Below are 20,922 nucleotides of genomic sequence, written 5' to 3' on the forward strand. Positions count from 1 at the left end.
TTCATGATCCCTTCATGGTATAGACCCAAAAGAGGTATTGCTGGATCAAAGGTATGCTCATATTTATTACCCTTTGGCCATCATACATTTGTTTTGGTAGGCATACTCCCAAGTATTTTTATACTATCTAGAATTATTTTTTAAGCAGAGTATCTCTTATCTCTTCCTGCAAGGTTTTGTTTGTGATTTATAGGAATGCTGATGATTACTTTATATCCTGCTACTTTGCTAAAATTGTTTCAACTAATTTTTAATTGAGTCTTTGGGATTTTCCAAATATATCATCATATCCTCGCCAAAAGAGATAGTTTTATTACCTCATTCCCCTTCTACTTCCTTTATTCCTTCCAATTATTTCTAATAATATTGGTAATAGTGGACATCTTTGTTTCACACCCTATCTTAGTGGGAAAGCATCTAACTTATTCTCATTAAAAAATGTTTGCTAATGATTTTAGGTAAACTTTGTCTATTTAAGGGGCAATCCATTTATTCTCATACTTAACAATTTTTTTTAATAGACATGTGTTGTACTTTATCAAAATCTTTTTCTGCATTTATTGATATGGTTATATGACTTTAAAAGCTTTTTATTAATATAATCATTTTCTATGTGTTAAGCCATCTCTATATATTAAAATCCTGATTGTAACATAATCTTTGAGCTTTGACATCCATATTCATTGATGAAATTGGTCTAATTTTCTTTATGTATTTTTAATATTCTTGGTTTAGGTGTCAATGCCATATTTATTTTTGTAAAAAAAGAATTTTTAACCCATTATTTGAAATTATTTAATATTGGAATTAGTTGATTTTTAAATGTTTGATTGAATTCACTTATAAATTCATCTGTTTCTGGTACTCATCTTTCATAGAAGCTGATATATAGCCTATTCAGTTTCTTTTTTTCTACAATAGATCAATTTGGATTTCCTTTTCTGTTTATCTGGGCAATTTATATTTTTATAAATACTTTTCCATTTCACTTATTGTTAGAATTTATTGGCATATAATTGAATAAAATAACTAATTTTGTCCATTTTTTTGGTTTTTCATGAAACTGACTCAGTTTTATTCATTTTAACATTCAATATATTAATCTCATTTTTAATTTTTTAGGATTTCCAATTTAGTGCTTAATTGGGGATTTTTTGTTCTTTTTTTAGTTTTTTTAAATTACATACTCCATTTGATGTTTCTTTATTTTCTTTATGTGACTGATCTATTCTTTTTTCCTTTTATTTTAGCAGCTTATTATTGTAATCAGGTTATAATACTGAGTTGTAGGTAATAGTGTCCCAGGCCTTAGTTCCTCTTTTGTGTTATTTTCTGATTCTGGAGGGCTGGGGAAGCCTAACCTCAGACACTTCCTTTTCTCCTCAGGTACTCCCACCACTCTGTTCTTGATTTCTCTAGTGCCAGTTTTACACTCACAGTGCTTTACTTGCTTCTTCTTGCCTATATCTATAGCACAGATCCCATCTGGTCATTGTCCTTAGGCCTGGCATCTGGAAACAATGGGAGTCCTTCACTTTTTCCTCCTTTCAGCTGACTGATCCCTACATTGTTCCTTAGATGAAAGATCTATGCATTACTATACATCACTATGATCCCGTGATACTGCCTCTTTTGATGCTTCTTGCACATGGCATTTTGTTTCCTGATTTTTTTTCCCTTTCTACTGTCTATCCCCCATTGCTGTAATGTTCTCTTTTTTTCACTTCTGCTTCTTTGGCTCTGCTATAGCTTCCTTCAAGACTCAGCTCAATCCCGCCCCCACCCCCAAAAGCAATCTGTCAGTCTTTACATTGTTTCCATGTTGTATATTGATCCAAATTGAGTGTGATGAGAGAGAAATCATATCCTTAAGAAGAAACAAAAAGTATAAGAGATAACAAGATCAGACAATAAGATAGAAGTTTTTATCTAAATTAAAGGGAATAGTCCTTGAACTTTGTTCAAACTCCATGTTTTTTTTTTATCTGAATACAGATGGTATTCTCCATTGCAGACAGCCCCAAATTGTCCCTGATTGTTGCACTGATGGAATGAGAGAGTCCATCAAGAGTCCATCATTGCCCCCATGTTGCTGTTAAGGATATACAGTGTCTTTCTAGTTCTGGTCATCTCAGCATCAGTTCATGCAAATCCCTCCAGGCTTCCCTGAAGTTCCATTCCTCCTGGTTTCTAACAGAACAATAGTGTTCCATGACATACATATACCACAGTTTGCTAAGCCATTCCCCAATTGAAGGACATTTACTTGATTTCCAATTCTTTGCCACCACAAACAAGGCTGCTATGAATATTTTTGTACAAGTGCTGTTTTCACTCTTTTTCATCATCTCTTCAGGGTATAGACCCAGTAGTGGTGGTATTGCTGGATCAAAGGGTATGCTCATTTTTGTTGCCCTTTTGGGCATAGTTCAAATTTCTCTCCAGAAAGGTTGAGTGAGTTCACAGCTCCACCAACAATGTAATAGTGTCCCAGATTTCCCACAACTCTTCCAACAATGATCATTATCCTTTCTGGTTATATTGGCCAGTCTGAGAGGTGTGAGGTGGTACCTCAGAGAAGCTTTAATTTCCATTTCTCTAATAAGTTGATTTAGAGCAATTTTTCAAATGACTATGGATTTCTTTGATCTTCTCATCTGTAAATTGCCTTTGCATATCCTTTGACCATTTGTCAGCTGAGGAATGGCTTTTTTTAAAAAATATCACTCAGTTCTCTGTATCTTTTAGAAATGAGTCCTTTGTCAGAAGCATTAGTTGTAAAGATTGTTTCCCAGTTTACTACATTTATTTTGATCTTGGTTGCAGTGGTTTTATCTGTGCAAAAGCTTTTTAATTTAATATAATTGAAATTATCTAGTTTGTTTTTAATGATGTTCTCCATCTCTATTTAAGTCATAAACTGCTCCCTTATAGATCTGACAGGTAAAGTCCTTGATTTTCTAATTTGTTTGTAGTGTTGTTTTTTATGTTTAAATCCTGTATCCATTTGGATCTTATCTTGGAATAGGGTGTGAGGTGTTGGTCTAATCTAAGTTTCTTCCATACTAACTTCCAATTTTCCCAGCAGTTTTTATAAAGAGAGAGTTTTTAATCCCAATAGCTGGACTCTGGTTTTATCAAACAGCAAATTACTACAATTGGCTATTGCACCTAGTGTATTCCACTGGTCCACAGGGTTCATAAAATGTCCTCTGTCCCTATTCAGTATCCTTTGCTAGCTAAATTAACCTTGATTAAAACCTTAGCTCTTTTTCTTGGCTTTTTCCAAGGCCTTTGGTATAGTGTAGCAGGGTGTTTAGGTGCTGTGTAATTTTTATTGTAGCTCTATGATATTTAAATTCTTTTTTCCTTGTTACTTGTAATATTTTCTCCTTAATCTGTTAGAGAACTTTGAAATTTGGCTATAATGTTCCTCTAACTTTTCCTTTGAGAGATTTTCAGGTGGTGAGTGGTGGGTTTTTTTTTGTCTATTTCTGTTTTACTTTCTTATTCTAGAATTTAAGAACAAATTTTCATGATAATTTCTTGTGGTATTTTATCAATTCTTTTTTGATCATAATGTTCAGGTAGTCCAACTATTTTTTATTGTGTCTTCTCAGTATTGTTCCTCAGATGAGTTGTTTTTTCTGATGATATGCTTAACATTTTTTCTCTTTTTTCCCCCATTTTGATTTTTTTTTTATTTCTTGGTAACTTAGAACATCATTAGCTTCCCCTTGCCCAATTCTTGTTTTAAAAAGAGTTATTTTCTTCCTTAAGTTTTTGATTCCCTATTTCCAGCTGGTTGACTTTCTTTTTGTAATTTTCTTGCTCTTTTTCCACCTAATTTAAGATATTCCAAAAACTCTTAGGGGGGATGGGACCATTTGACAATTTTCATTGAAAAAGGAGTGACTCTTTTAGCCCAACTATCTTCCTCTGGATACGAACCCCGATGTCTATTTAGCTATAGTGGGGTTCTCTCTCCTTTACTTACTCATTTTTAGTTTTTTTTTTTAGTTTTTTTTTTTTTTTTTTGCAAGGCAAACGGGGTTAAGTGGCTTGCCCAAGGCCACATAGCTAGGTAATTATTAAGTGTCTGAGACCGGATTTGAACCCAGGTACTCCGGACTCCAGGGCCGGTGCTTTATCCACTACTCCACCTAGCTGCCCCCTCATTTTTAGTTTTATTTCGTTTTTAGCAGCTAATAATATAATCAAGTTTTAGTCCTGAGGTGTAAGGAATGATGCCCCAAGCCTCATGTCCTTGCTACTGTAATTTTCTGATCATTGTCCTAGGACTCTGCTTTCCATCCCTAACCTACAGTTAGGACCTCTAGCTAGGCTGTCCCTTGCTCCCTGTGGACTGCTATTTTCTCTGCTCTGGAACTGAAACCAGGGACTCTGCTCTCCTGCAATTGCCCTTGCCCCTCTGCTACCACACTCAGCAGATATCCAGGATTCTCCTATTCAGACTTCTGACCCCACACTTTAAGTGGTGAAAGTTGCTGAGGCTATGGCTGCTTCCCTCCTCCAGCTGACCCAGGGCTTGTTGATTCTGCTTGGCCTGGAGGTGTTTGCACTTCACATAGCCTAAGGAGGCCAAGTCTTTCCTGGAGTCTTCTCAATTTGTCTTAGGAGGACAACTGCATTACTTCAACTCCCATTTATTTCTGCTGCTCTATGTTCACTCTGAGGTGATGTTGTTTTTTTTGTTTGTTTGTTTGTTTGTTTTTTTGTGGAAGAAATTTGGAGAGCCAAAAGTTTTCTGACATACTCTGCCATTTTCCTAGAATCCTCTCTTAGAAACATTTCTTAGAATCCTCAGTAGGTTCTGCCTACGGGTTTTGCACAAGGTTATATAAGTGATAGATGAAATGCCAATCTGCTTTGATAAAGTAACTTTCTATGCCTGGAGTTCCTTACCCTAATGAAATCAAAAGTTTAGATCCTGCCCTCCTCTTCCCTTCTCCTCAGAAATAATGTTATTTAAAAATTAGTTTCTTTTAGGTTGTTCGGGCATAATCTTTTTACTTCCTTTTGTGTTTGGTGAATTTTTAAAGAAGTTTTTAATTTTATATTTTCAGTTCTATCAGTCTCTTGGAGGAATGAAAACAACATGTTCCATCTCACAGGCAGGCAAAGAAGAAAAAATAGTAAGTATATCTTTAATTATATGATAATGTGAATTATACTTTAAAAATGATGCCGTGATTTGATTTTAACCAAGAGACCTTATGTGATAGAGACTTATGTTTGGCTTTAACTTATCTACAAATGTGTTCTTGGACTTAAAACCAGAATGATGAATTTAATAATTGTGAAACTTGTCAAATGTTTTTGATCTGGAAACCTCTCTTATCCAAGTAAAATACTGTTTCATATTTCACATCAAAAGAGAAAGAAAAGCACAGCTTTATCTCATTAGACCTAAATGCAAAGCATAGTATTATTTTGATGGATGCAGTCTTAGAAATTTGTAAATAATAAAGCTATCTATCTGATTGTGGGAAAAAGCTGCCCTAAGTGTTTAGGTTAACTTACTTTTCCTTGGACATATGTAAACCCACCGGATATCTGTCTGGGGATGCTTCATTGATTGAGGGATTAGATTAGATGACACTAAAGGGTTTTTTCAGTTCTAAATTATTTTGTTCTCTAATAATGCAATGAGTTTAATACAGTTAATTTGGATTTAAAGGGAGGAAGGCTAACTAGCATTAAAGAGATCTTTTCAATGATATATATACAATCATTACCAGTTTTTAAATATTATTTTATTTTTCCAATCACATGTTAAAAATCTTTAAACATTCATCTTTTAAGCATTATTAAAAATTATTTTTGTCAAATAATGAGTTTTTTTCCCCCAAAGCTTGGATCTTTGAGTTTGTTAAACAGTAAATTACCGTGATTATTAAACACTGTGTACTGTGTACTTGATCTCAGAGTAGAATGGCCATAGGATTTAGAGTGGGAATGGGACTTTGGAAGTCATCTATGCTAGAGCCCTCATTTTGCAAAAGAATTATGTAACTGATTCATAATCATACAAGTAAAGAATGAAGTAGTGGGAAACTAACTTTTTCCACTAATAATAATACAAATTCTTAAAAAATTAAACATTCTATATTAATTAAAGATTTCTTCTTATACTCAGGATGATATTCCTCGTTGTTTAAATATTACTGGCCATGTTGGTTTTGAAAGTTTACCTGATCAGTTAGTCAACAGGTCCATTCAACAAGGGTTTTGTTTCAACATTCTTTGTGTGGGTAAGTTCCAAACTTTCTTGACATTTTCTAACATTCTCAAAACATAAAGCATAAAGTCTTTTTTAAAAAAAAATCACAAATGTCCATTTAACATTTATCCAAGTGATTCCTAATCTGTAACCCACCTAAGTAGTCCTTATATGCAGTTTTTTAATTTTGATCTTTATTTACTTTAAACAAAATTTATATATCATTCAACAAATAAATGTACGTACTTTGACAGAATAAATGCTTTTGGAGTGTAAGTAGATGTGAAAAAAATAAAAGTTTACTGAATATTGATAGTAGTTTTTTATAAGCATTTATTTTCTTCAGTCAATATATGTGCAACTACTCTCATGTGGAAGTCTGCTAAATTTTTTTCAGTTTAAATCATAATCTATATCATACTTTTTTATTATACTCAAAATCATTTGAAACTACTCTTTAGATATTAGTTTTATAGTGACAATTTCTATTTGAGACAGTGGGCTAGAGTTTTAAAATTGATCAAAATAGCACTTGAATTCTTGAAATATAATAATTAAATAATACTTATTCTCTAATTCTTTAAGCATTTTACAACTTTTTGAGGGTTCTGATATGTTCCATGTATATTCATTTTGTTGTTTACTGGGCTCTGGGGGGCCCTGTAAAAATAGGGACGAGAATATCATCTACAGACTTGTTGAGAGAGTCAAATAAATAAATGCAAAATACTTAGCACAGCTGACACTTAGTAGGTGCTATATCAATGTTGGCTATTATTAGCTGTTATTACTGTAAAACACCATACTTTTAGGACTCTTGGGATCCTGAAGTTACTATTGAATTTTTGTTGATTCTTACCTCGCTGTGTTGCTCAGATGTATTTATGAAATTCCTTCTCATTTCAGGGGAAACTGGAATTGGAAAATCAACTCTGATTGATACACTGTTTAACACAAATTTTGATGATCTTGAATCTTCACACTTTCATCCAAATGTAAGACTTAAAGCACAGACATATGAACTCCAAGAAAGCAGTGTTCGGTTGAAACTGACCATTGTTAATACAGTAGGATTTGGTGACCAGATAAATAAAGAAGAGAGGTTAGTTACTTAGTTTTTCCTTGTTGATATAACATTTATTTAATATAATATTAATCATTTAAAGTATTTTTTTTTTAAAAGACAAACCTGTTTTCATGTAACTGCGATCTGCCTTTCTGCTTATGGTAGTTATATGATTTCCTTCTGTTATGTTTTTATCAACTTATATTTTGTATTTTGTTACTTTTGTCCAATTCCTTTAGTTTCTCCTGTTTTAAGGGACCTTAGGGGGTAGATCTTATTATTTGTATCATCTCCTTTGACTCAAATAACCTAAACTTCTTTTAGTCATTTCCAACAATTGTGACCCTATTTGTATTTTTTTTTTAGGCTTTTTTTTTTTGCAAGGCAATTGGGGTTGAGTGACTTGCCCATGGCCACACAGTAGGTAATTATTAAGTGTCTGAGGCCGGATTTGAACTCAGGTACTCCTGACTCCAGGGCCGGTGCTCTTTCCACTGCGCCACCTATCTGCCCCTATTTGTATTTTCTTAGCAAAGATACTGGAGTAGTTTGCTATTTCCTTCTCCAGTTCATTTTGCTGATGAAGAAACTAAGGCAAACAGCATCAAATGACTTACTAAGGCTGGATTTGAACTCAGGAAGAGGAGTTCTGACTCCAGGCTTGGGCACTCCATTCACTAGGCTCCTCTGTACTCTATCGAACTTTAGTAGTTGCTTAATAAAGTGCTTGAATGAAGGAAATGTGAATTGTCCACTTATTTAAAAATTAGCTTTAAGGGGTGATTAGGTGGCGCAGTGGATAGAGCACTGTCCCTGGAGTCAGGAGTATCTAAATTCAAATCCGGCCTCAGACACTTAGTAATTACCTAGCTGTGTGGCATTGGGAAAGCCACTCAACCCCATTGCCTTGCAAAAAAAAATTGCTTTAGAGTAAATTTTTTAAATTTTGATGTGTTATTACATTTTATAATTTTATAATTATCTTACCTTAAATGTTAAGAAATTGCTTATGTGGACATTGTGGAAGTGAGGGACTGATACTAAATGCTAACACAATGATTAGAAACAAATGAAGGTGGCAAATTTTTAAACTTTTAGCTTTACTTCTATTCAGAAATAAGTTTTCCTGAAAATTTCCAAAAACAATTTAAAGGGACAGCTAGGTGGTGCAGTGGATAGAGCACCGGCCCTGGAGTCCAGAGGACCTGAGTTCAAGTTTGACCTCAGACACTTAATAATTACCTAGCTGTGTGACCTTGGGCAAGTCATTTAACCCTATTGCCTTAAATAAATAAAATTTTTAAAAAACAATTTAAACAGGATCTTACTATATCAGAATTGTATAAATAAACAACATTGTAGTGTAGAGCAGTTCCCTGAAGAAAGCATAAGGATACCTTTCTTCATGTAACAGTTTTTTAAAAAATTATATTTATAATTTTTAGAAGTTGAATTTTATTATAATAATTAAACCAGAAGGAGTTGGGAATTTAAGGAATTCCTATTTTCTGTTTTCTTATTTAGTAAAAACAAATTTGAAAAGTGAATAATCCTCATTTCTTTTTCTTTATTCTTTTTCTTTTTTTAATTTGTGATCTGTATATCTCAAGTTTGTGTATCATGATACACATTTGTATTATACACATTATACTAAATGATCTGATTTAGAATTGTATTTGAATTTCTTTGAAAATAAATTAACTTACTCTTTTTAATAGTTACTGTATTTGCAAAAGAGTAATTCACATAAGTACTCAGGAAGCAGTTGAATGATTAACCAGAAGCTTTTCTGATGATAGTAAGTATTCAGATTTACAATGGAAATTGCTTTTAGCTGTTCAACAATTTTTGGTTTTGCTTTTCATTAAGACTTGTTTTTTAAAAAAAAATCTAAAAATTATTTGATTAAAATGTTTATTTCGGTAAGGCAGGATAGTATAGGTAAAGGCAAGAAGATCTAAATATATATGTTTCCATGTATAAAACTCAAAATTTCAAATTAAGTATCAATATTCCTTCCTGATTGGTCAATTGCATTAACCCTGTATATGAAGTGAAGCACACTATATTCTGTTGGAAAAATTGTTGATTTAGCAAATATCTTTACTATAGCATAACTGAAATTAATACCTTACTGGAATGTAAATATATGGTATAAAATACTTGAATAACTTTTTTTTTCTCCAGCTATCAACCAATAGTTGATTACATAGATGCTCAATTTGAAGCTTATCTCCAAGAAGAATTGAAGATAAAAAGGTCTCTCTTTAACTACCATGATTCTCGAATTCATGCCTGCCTTTACTTTATTTCACCTACGGGACATTCCCTTAAGACACTTGATTTGTTAACCATGAAGAGCCTCGATAGTAAGGTGAGATTTAGAAAGCAGACAATGTATTACTTCACCCATTTTCTGTTCTTTTTAATTTATTTATGTGAAGGCTAATCTTATTTTTTAAAAATGTACTTACATATATTTAAATTATGCTTATTTATGAGTGTTTATACATCTTTTTTCATTTATTCAATGACTGGGATATTTTAAGATATTTTTGGATATCTTAATATCCCTAATTAATATCTTTATTATATTAGGATATCTTTTAAAAATAATTGTAGATATTGGGGTATCTTTCAATAATTGATAACATATATTGGACTTTATGATTTATGATGAGAAAACTGAAATTTATGTGATTCTTCTATGGTTACACAGGGAGCACAGCCAGGATTTAAGCCCAGATCTTCTTATTTCAGATCCAGCATTCTTACCACTAAATCATAGCTATCTCTCTTGGTTTACTATTTGGAGACCCATAAATGTTAAACTCAATAAAGCAAAGTGAGCATAGACTAGGAACATTGAAATTAAAACTTGAATTCCTCTAGCATGTCAGCCTGTTTTTGGAATTCAGTTATTTATGAATTGTTTTCATAGTTAAATGTAGAGAGAAAAGATATGAATGATTGCAGTATGCCCCTAAATTCTCCTCTTGGCCCTATTAGGTTAGAGAAAGAGGAGGAAATTCATCAAGCAAATACTTTAGATGAAGTTCCCTGGTAGTGATGATGGTGTGAAGAGAAAGGTTTCAATATGTGTGATGACCATGGCTTCTGGTCAGATGAGAAGCTAGGATGCTGAAAGTAATGTAAATTCAATCTAATTTTGAAATAATATTTGAACACTTTCATTCTGAGACTTCACTAATGTGCAGAAATGGTATAGTTGTTCATTGTTATCAACTCCATACTTGTTGACTAGATAAAAAAAAGATTCTATGCTTATAATATTTTAATGGTTTTTGCAGAATCTCAGTGAAACTTGCTTGTTTTTACTTTTAGAAACAGTAAAGATGTCATAGGTAATTAAGAGTTGTGTAGCACATATAACTATAATTAGGAATCATTAAGCTGCTTTATATTAGTGAAGTAAACATGTCTGAAGAGGAAGGTGCAAGAAATGATTATGAGCCATTTGGAAGAGACAGCAAGTATTGTAGATCAATAGCAAAGTGAATAAAGAGTGTATGTGTGTATATATGTATATTATATATATCAAATCACTGGGAAAACATTATAATGTCAAAAATTGAAGAGGAATGCCTTAATTAAATATAAAATATTTTTAATAGTAAAAGCAGAGTGTATTATATCATTTTAAGAGGATACTCATTTGTTAAGCAAGCTACTTTTGATTATGTTTATTTTGAACTTGCCACATGAAAAATGTTTCAATATTATGTTTCTCTTGGCACCAAGAATTTTTCTGTTTAAAGAGTCATACACTTAGTAATATAAATTACTAATCAAGTAAGCATATAGATTAAAGAAAATTGATTTGCTCACATAATAGGGAGCCTTAGAAGGTCCTTTCTGGGCTAGTTGCTCTTTAGGCAAATAGGTGCCAAAATCACCAATATCCTCCAATTTATAGATTATCCTTGCAGTTTTTCTCATTTAGGCCTCTTCAGCTTTAATCATTCTTAATGATTTTCTGGCTCAATTTCTTAATTCACAGTGAGATGTTAGCATTTCTTTTTAGAGTCTCTATTCATGTTTAATACTGTGAAGTCAGTAGTATAAATGAAGAAATAAATTTTCTGTTTTGTAAAGGGGAAAAAAATAACCTGGAATTTTCTAATAATTTTATCCAGAGTAAATTTAGCAGTTAGGCTTTTATAGATAAGCTGATAAAAGAATATAGGAAACCAAATTCCATGAAAACAAACATGAGTAAGATGACTATCTTTATAAAGTAAGAAACAACAGGGGACTTTCAAGCCTTAATTGATTGTTCAGTTATTTTAAAAATTATTTGACATTATCCCAAAAGGAAAAACTCCTGTAGATTATTGTGACATATCACAAAGGTCAGATCACATGAAAAATTTAAGTAATTTTATTAAGACTGGAAAAACATTATAATGTTCCATTTAATGATCCTTAAAAACTGTTAGCTGAGTTTGATTTCCTTTTTTTATTGCGGAATGCTGTTGTGCATATAGCAGTGACAGCATTTCCTTTTAAAGGTAATTTTTGTAATGAACTGACTTGGATGTCAGATGAACTTTGGATGTCAGATTTTTGACTTTTCATTTGATAGGCAATTTATCATCAGTAGAACAAATAAATAGATGTTATTAAACAAAAAAAACACATTGTGAGTGAATAAAATTTAGTATAGGGGAAATGAGGAAAGCAAAAAATAGACTCTATAAGTGCTTTGTGCTACAGATTCTGACACTACTATATATAAGTGCATAAAGCTTTCACCTCCAAAAGTGAACAGCCAAAACTGCTGTGCAGTTGAATAAATAAAATTAGGAATAAGCTCAACTTTTTTCCTTCTTCCTCAAAGGATCTTTCCCATTCCCAGCCTGTCAGAGTGTGAAATTGTACTAGTGTATGTGTGTGTATATGTGTGTGTGTGTGTGTGTGTGTGTGTGTATTATATATATTTAAGTTAAGAGACTTTTTAATGTTTAAAAACTTTACATGAAAACTTAAATGCTCTTGAGAGGTATGGTAAATAAACTAATACCTAGTTGGATAAAGGGCTATGGAGAGGGAATGGGGTATTATCACATAGAAATAACTCTTTGTGAGGGGAGGAAAACAGAAACAAATCACCATTGCTTCTTGCACAGGGTTAACCCTGGTCACTTTGCATCTAAACTAAAAGGAAAGTAGAACTATCTTGTGCATTATATCATAAGATTTGAATATTTAGGTATATTGTTATTACCTGAACTTTTTGGAGGAGGAGAAGTCAAGAAAGAAGAGATTGGATTTCTAACCTAGATAGATTGTAAATTTTTTCCAACTTACAACTGACACTTTTCAAGGTAAACACCTATAGTTTGTGTGGTACATTAAAGAAATGATGTTAAAACAGAATTTGGTAAAAAAATTTTTATTGTCAGACTTAATTTTAACTGGGAAAGCTTTTATGTAAAAAATATAAAAATAATTTTTGGATGTCTGAATTTTTTTTTTTTAACAAATGCTATTAGGTAAATATCATCCCTGTGATTGCCAAAGCAGATACAATTTCTAAAACTGAATTACAGAAGTTTAAGATCAAACTGATGAGTGAGTTGGTCAGCAATGGAGTCCAGATATACCAGTTCCCAACAGATGATGAAACTATTTCTCAAATTAACTCCTCAATGAATGTAAGAGCTTAATATTTGAGTATATTTTTGTTTATGGTTACTATTATTGGCTAAGAGTTCTTTCATTTTAGTTTTCTTCAGCTATTAACTCTGAACATATTTAATTAGAAAAGTCTGATACTGATGTTTTATTTTACTGATCAGGGAAAATTGCTTTGCAGATTTAAATTCTTTTTTTGTTATTATTTTTATCTTTTTGTTTTTGCAAGGCAATAGGGTTAAGTGATTTGCCCAATCAAGGTCATACAGCTAGGTAATTAGTAAGTGTCTGAAGTCAGATTTGAAACCCAAGATTTAAATTCTTAAGAATTATTTCTTCCTGGGACAGCTAGGTAGTACAGAGGATAGAGCACTAGCCCTGGAGTCTGGAGGATCTGTGTTCAAATTTGACCTCAGACACTTAATAATTACCTAGCTTTGTGTGACCTTGGGCAAGTCACTTAACTCCATTGCCTTAAAATAAAAATTAAAAAAAAAAGAATTATTTCTTCCTGCCCTTATTCTTCAAACCCCTTCAGGACTGGAAGGAATTTTTAAATTGGATTATATATGATAATGTTTCAATCATTTAAAGTTAAGGAGAGCTTCCTACCATTTAATTAAAATTTAAACTGATTCTGTCATAAAGCTGGAAGGTACTTTTGAATTGATTCAGTTCTTTTAGTTTGTCTTCAATGAAAACAGGACATCTATGTTTACAATCTTATATATATGCACACATGTATTTATAATCTTGCTTTTTTTACCTTATAATTTTTTGTTTATTAGTGATGTTTGTCTTATGCATGGTGACCTTAGGGCAGCCCCAAATCTCCTGGTTCAGTAGTTTGATTAATGAATCTAACTTGTAAAGAAAATCTCCATTGTCTTTACTGTTTCATTCAGCCCTTCACTTTGTAGGTAAGTCATTTTTTTGGTGAGAATGTGTCCCTTTCTCACATATGTACCTATCAAACCTGTTCCTTTTATTGGACATATCAAATGGGTAGAGGAAGTCCAACTTGGTCTTGATGATCACATAGAAACCTGCATTACTCTCAGATCTTAGGTTATTGATGCTACCAGTCGAGGTGGTCTTGCTAGTTTCTGGCTTCCTCTTTTACCATGTCTGGTTTAAACTTCAAATTTCTAGTGAGGATCCAAAAACCCATGGTGATATGAGGTAGTGTTATCCATTAGTATAGTTACTTGTGGAGGAGAGGTCTACTAATATCTTCTCTTCTGAAAACCAAGGCTGTCTCCTTGTAACCTTGATACCCAAAAAGGATTTAAACATTTGATTAGTAGTTACAAATCTGGGTAGACATCTCATGGAAAGGGAGTGGAATTCTAAGTTAGAAGAGATCACCTGGGTTGTCATGTCAGGGTCCTTTGAGGGCACAGCACCACAGCAACAAATACTAGGAAATAGTATATTTCTGAACAACTCTTATCAGCATCATCCATTTTTTTGGTTGTTTCTCTCTCTTCAAAGAACTATATGACAACCTTTTGTACTTCTTCCATGATGGGATGGTTATGTCTACTTTGCCAACTGTTGGAAGCTTATCTCCTCCGCTCCTCTTTTTGTTGCTGTTGCAAACTTAGTTTCAAGGGTTGCTTTTGCATCTGTGGCAGTTCTCAAAAGACAAACTGCTGACTGGAGCCATATCTTCCCTGGGGAGCACTTCTGGGGTTCTATATTCACAATTTGGGAAGCATATAAATTCTTTATTAGCTTTTTTTTCCTTCAGACTAAATGGTTTTTTTTAAAAACACCTTTTTGCCTCAAAATCTTTTACAAATCTCTAATAGGCAAACAAGTCTTCTGGAGTTTTATCTTTCAGCCTTTGCTATTCTTATTTTTCTGTGTGGAATTTCTTTTGCCTTCTTTACTGCCTATTGGAAATTCTATTTATTTTTCAAATCCTACATTCCAACCTACAGGACTTGAGTATTTTATTTCTTCTCCTTTTCCCTCCTTTCTGTAGCAGTTAGTACAAGCTCATTTGTGAACTGATTGTTAAATTTGTGAGCATTTACACATCAGAAATCGGCATACTCTAAAAAAAATCATTGTTTTATTGATTGTACTTAAGAAGGTGATGGAGAAAATGTTCATGATTCATAAATGTTTAAAATCTGTGTTGTACATAGTGGTTTTTTTCTCTGAAAACATTAAATATTAAACATTTACCAGTATGCTCTTGTTTCTTGATCATATCTTCCTACTGCTTTAAATATATTTCCCAATAAGGAAACATTTTTTTACTCATTATAATCTATACAAGATCTATACTATGCTTTGTGACTAATAAATGCATTTTAATTAATTTGATTGTAGAATTTAGGGTTGCTTTAATAGAACTCAACTAATATATACAGTATTCACTGAATTTTTCCTTCTCTAATGCCTAAGCTGTTTTATGATTAACTATTATTTCAGAATTATTCCTTTTGCTAGTTATATATCCACTTAATTTGGTCTAAACCAGTTTTTTGAGTTTCTTGTTATGTCAACTAGACCAGAAGCAGTGCCAGAGTCAACAATGACTGACATTTATATAGAAGCAATTTACTTATCAATTTTTTACCTTTACAACAGGTATCTATATATCCATACATCTACCTGTCAAGATCTAAAGCTGAATTTGTTTTAGGGGTTGCTATGTAGTCAGTTTTAACTTAATGTCAGCTGGAAGTAAAATGTGAGGCAAGGGCTCAGGGCAGGACTATTTTTTGCATTTGATACTGTATTTTCAAGTTCCTTGCTTAAGTGCCTTGACCATTGTGAACATTTAATTAATGTTTGATGGATTTCAATTTTGTGCGTACATCTTATTAATATTATGTATGTTATTATTAATGAGAATAAAATCATGAACTTTGAAACCTAGTTTTAGTAATTTTAAGACACAATGCTAAATTATAAATAATATTGTTTTAAATAATTTTATTATGATATTCACTTCATCCAAATACTTGGAAATTTTGGTGTTTTTGTTTTCACATAGATATGAGAATGTGAAACATAACAGGAGATCTTTTTCAGGGACACTTGCCATTTGCTGTTGTGGGCAGTATGGAAGAGGTCAAACTTGGAAATAAGATGGTGAAAGCTCGTCAGTACCCATGGGGTATTGTTCAAGGTGAATATAATGAATATAAACAAGTATTTGAATGATCGTTTTAAGGAAATTTGCTTATAGTATAATTATCATAATTTTCAATCAGATGCATTATTTTAATCATTTATAATTTGCCATTGTAATTAATTTAGAAATTTAAGTTAAAATGGAAATTGGATCCAGTATTTTGATCAGGGTAGTGCTTATTGTAGGTGATAATTGTTTTAGAATAGCTACAAAAATGTTAAAAACAGATTTCTTTACAAATTGAGATGTACAGTCCATAGTATTGTGGATATAAATTTTTAATTGATCAAATTGTACATATATATATATATATATACATATATAAACATATATATATATATTTATATAGTGGGAGAGATAGGGGTCTGTGTGTGTGTGTGTGTGTGTGTGTGTGTTTTCCATGCAGGTTATTATTTTTTTATAGGTATTTTTTCCCCCAAGGCAATGGAGTTAAATGGCTTTGCCCAAGGCCACACAGCTAGGTAATCATTAAGTGTCTGAGGCCAGATTTGAACTCAGGTACTCCTGATTCCAGGGCTGGTGCTCTATTCACTGTGCCACTTAGCTGCCCCTCCATGCAGGTTATTAAAAAGTACAATTAACCATTCAGTCTCATTATATAAATTATACCTGTGTTTATTTTTTTTAAATTATTTCACCACAACCAAAATATTAGTGTTTTCATTGATGAGGCTATTTCTTCTAAGATAGATCACAATATCTATATAATTAATAGTGGATAGTTTTTAAAAGTGTGTGCATTCTCTCTTCCTTTCCCACCCCAAGTCATCTGGTCTAGCACATAGTGGGAATGTTGTTGATTTATTATTGTGGGGACAAATTCTTTGGTGATAATCTCTTTGCTCAGTTGATCCTAAGATGACATTCTGATCCTGGGACCATTTATTAAATCTTTCTAAGTACTTGCCAAATATGGTGCCTCTTTTGGATACTAAAAATAATAATAATATAATAGAAATTATTATTACGTATGCACTATATATGTCATATAATATGTACTTCGTTGTTGGATATCAGACTCTGATAAAATATCTATTTTCTTAATGTAAGAAATGTATAAAAATTTTTAAAAAATTACTCATTTTAACTTATCACATTGTATTTATACTATTTAGACACAACACATTTAGACTGTAGGAGAAACATACTTTGTGTCATTTATAATACAGTAATATAGTACACTTAGTACAAATAGTACACTTAGGTACTATTTGACTAATTGCTCAGAATCTTGGAAAGTTTGTAGCATTTATTTTTTGAGATTAGCAATTATTCTTTTCTTTTCGGCAAGGCAGTGGGGGTACGCAGCTAGGCAATTACTAAGAATCTTGAGGGCCAGTGCTCTATTCACTGCACCACCTAACCGTCCCAAGATAAGCAATTATTATTAATCAGTTTTAGATGAAATGACCTGATGACAGTTGTTTAAGGAGTATTATTAGAGAACCATTGGAAAATATGGAGCTAAATATCTAGATTACATGCATATATATATATATATATATATATATATATATATATATAATGCAAAGAGTAATTAGAAAATAGCAAAAGATACAAATCTATCCACTAGACATTGAATTTTTAACATCTTTCTGATTTCTTAATTAATTTTGCTTATAATTTAATTTTAATACAACTCTTTTGCTTTGGAATAGAATACAAGTTATTTCAAATGTTTGCATTATACAACACTTTTCCTACTGCCCTTTTTTTGACTAGTGGAAAATGAAAATCACTGTGACTTTGTAAAGCTCCGTGAAATGCTTATTTGCACAAATATGGAGGACTTGAGAGAACAAACCCATACTCGACATTATGAACTTTATAGGCGATGTAAACTGGAGGAAATGGGTTTTAAAGATGTAAACCCAGAGAACAAACCAGTCAGGTAAGTTGAACATTATTTTGTATGAGAAAGAACAGAGGTTGCGTTGTAATATTTTTTAATATAGAAGACCACCTGTAAGAACTTTATAGAAGGATATATGGGAGGGGCAATTATTCAGTGTGGCTTAGTGACTAGAGAACTAGCTTTGAAGTCAGAAATTAAGAATTCAGTCCTATTTCTGATGCAAACTGGGATAGGTCATTTAAACTCTGTGCCCTATCCAACTTTTATAAAGACTGTAGGTTAGAGAGACTTTGCTTTTATGCATTGGTAGATAGAATAAGGAAGTTTCCTTATTTGAAGCTTCTGATAGTAATGTAAATTACAGGTATGGTTCAAAACATTTTTTTTTATCTTTTTATAGAGACAGCATAGTATAGGTGCTAGAGGGCTGACCTCCAAGACAAGAAGACATGGGTTCAAAGTCCTGCATCTGGGGAAACCACCCAATCTTTCATTGTTCTAGAAGACTTGCATACCAATTTGCATTGGTAAAGGGAATTTTCTTGCTCTAATAACCAATGTAAAACAAATCCAGTCTCTCTCTTTCTCTATCTTTGTGTGTGATATAGATCTATGTACATATAGATATATGTACATAGGAAAACAGTAAAAACTGATTTTAAAAAACGTACAAAAACTGAGCACCAAATATTCTGTTGAAAATATGCCTGGGAATTAATTGTAAGACTATGTTACTTGATACTACATTTAAAATATTTAAAATAATTTTAACTTTAAAATCCTAATATTTCAATGCATATTTGAATTTATAATTTTGATGAGATTTATCATGGTAAAGCTTTGCAGAAAATTATTCTTATAGATGATTTGAGGTCTTTCTCTTCCTTCCCCATCCTGTTATCTATATTTTGGTCATATCTTAGCTTTTTACAAGGATAAGCACAGAAGATAGGAATGTTGAACTTTAAATCAGTTTGATTTTGCAACTCTTTAATCATGGATCAAGTTTAAATTTTGGCATAAGGGCTATTTAATTTATTTGAAGATTCCATTTTTATAGATGTCATAAAGCATTATTGATACATCAAGACTTCTTAAAAGATCCCTTTCTTGATTGGATTTCTCAAGCACATATACTTTGACTCTAGTCATGATGTTGTAATATTAAATAATATCACAACATCATGACTAGAGTCAACAGATGTCTGTCACTCTTTCCAGAGGAAAATCTACCTTTAATTTACTTTCTTAAGATTGGGGAAAGGAATGACATTGGTGGTTGACCTGCAATTGAGTAGTTATTTTTCAAGATAGATCAACTGACTAGTTACCAGTGGCTTCGTAAATCTTAGCTAGAGGTGTCTATCAGCAGAGTTGTCCTAGTTTAAATACTCTGATATAGACTGCCAAGGCTTCAGTTATCCACCACCTGTTTTGTTTCAATATTTATTGAAAACATGATATTTTCAGATAAGTAGCCCACTCAAACAAGGAAATAGTTGGTGTCTAAAAGCAACTGTTGTATTAATGGCTTAGTTAAGCACCTTTGTTAACTATAAAATTTAAGGGATGTAGAAAATTTTTTCACTGAGTAAAAGCGATAAATGAAAAATAAAAGTACAGAAGAAAAAAAACTGTCAAGTATTGAATTAAGAATTTGATAGATGCTATAGGAATGAAAACTCAATTTATCAGACATTTAGTTTCTGTTGTTTTATTCCAGTTCCTATGTTTTTGTTGTTGAGTAGTTTAGGTCACGTTCAACTCTCCATGACCTCCTTTTTTGTTGTTAACAGCAATATTTTTGACAAAGTTACTATTTGCTATTTTCTTCTACAGCTCATTTTACAAATGTGGAATTGAGACAAACAGGGTTAAGTGATTTGCTCAGGGATACACACAGCTGGTGTCAGAACCCATATTTGAACTCAGGTTCCCCTGTCTTCAGGGCCAGAACTTCTAAACATTGTCTTCTAGCTGCAATTTCCTTTTTTCAGTTTGTCTCCTTTCTTTTTTCCTGTCGTCATTTGAAGATAAGATCAATCAATGTTATTGGAAATTGAATTTATGTTTAAAAAGAAAGAAATATTGGCAAGGAAATTGTCATTTATATAGACTTGTCTATAAAGTTGGAAAAGATGCAAGTTCATGGGATAAGTTCTTTGTAAATCTGTTTCTGAATAATAAGCAAAATTACATGGTTTTTTCCTTGAAGGTTTTTTTTTTTAATTTTTCAAGGCAATGGGGTTAAGTGGCTTGCCCAAGGCCACACAGCTAGGTAATTATTAAGTGTCTGAGGTCGGATTTGAACCCAGGTACTCCTGACTCCAAGGCCGGTGCTCCATCTCTTGAAGGTTTTTGATCAAATGTTCTGGTTTAAATCTGAAATTTTTTAATTAGGAGAGTATTATGATCATCAGATAACTTCAAGAGCATTTCAAGCTATTCAATTCCAAAATTATTAAACTATTAAAAACTTTTTTCCAGTTTGTTTTTATGTCTAAATGGTAGTGTTTAGGGAAGGGAAGAACAATAGAAAAGAGCATTTATCTTTGTATTATGGTATCTTAACACTATGTGTATAATGGGGAAGGTAGAAACATAAAAGAGTATGAGATCATGTTGAAAGACTGCAAGAAGGAGCAGTATTTTAAAAGCCTTGTTTTCAAACATGATAAAGCAAAGGAAAGGATTTACCTATCAGAGATGGGGTCAATAAGGGGTCGAATCCAAGTTTCTGATGGAAGGAGAGATAGATTGATAGTGGGGCCATGGTGAGGAGACACTATGTTTTGAGGATATATATCACCTAGAGAAAAAAGTATAGAATTATTAATTTTTTAGGGTCTGTATTTAATTTTGGAAAAGTAACATAAACTTAATCTTTAACATAAAAACAGAGTTAGGCTGGATGTAGTAGTCAG

The 20,922-nt window shown here is 32.2% G+C and overlaps 1 protein-coding gene across 1 annotated transcript in view; it reads left to right on the forward strand.

The window, feature by feature from the left end:
• The window catches only part of SEPTIN10 (septin 10), a 68,238-nt gene that overhangs the window by 25,458 nt on the left and 21,858 nt on the right, over positions 1-20,922 (forward strand). Inside the window, exons 2-8 of the mRNA XM_074192141.1 lie at positions 5,088-5,156; positions 6,161-6,275; positions 7,151-7,346; positions 9,498-9,684; positions 12,827-12,988; positions 16,020-16,116; positions 17,866-18,034. Coding sequence (XP_074048242.1) covers positions 5,088-5,156; positions 6,161-6,275; positions 7,151-7,346; positions 9,498-9,684; positions 12,827-12,988; positions 16,020-16,116; positions 17,866-18,034 — 995 coding nt within the window. The remainder of the gene's footprint in view (positions 1-5,087; positions 5,157-6,160; positions 6,276-7,150; positions 7,347-9,497; positions 9,685-12,826; positions 12,989-16,019; positions 16,117-17,865; positions 18,035-20,922) is intronic.

This window comes from Macrotis lagotis, chromosome 6 (assembly GCF_037893015.1).
Source record: "Macrotis lagotis isolate mMagLag1 chromosome 6, bilby.v1.9.chrom.fasta, whole genome shotgun sequence".
Taxonomy (NCBI): Eukaryota; Metazoa; Chordata; class Mammalia; order Peramelemorphia; family Peramelidae; genus Macrotis; species Macrotis lagotis.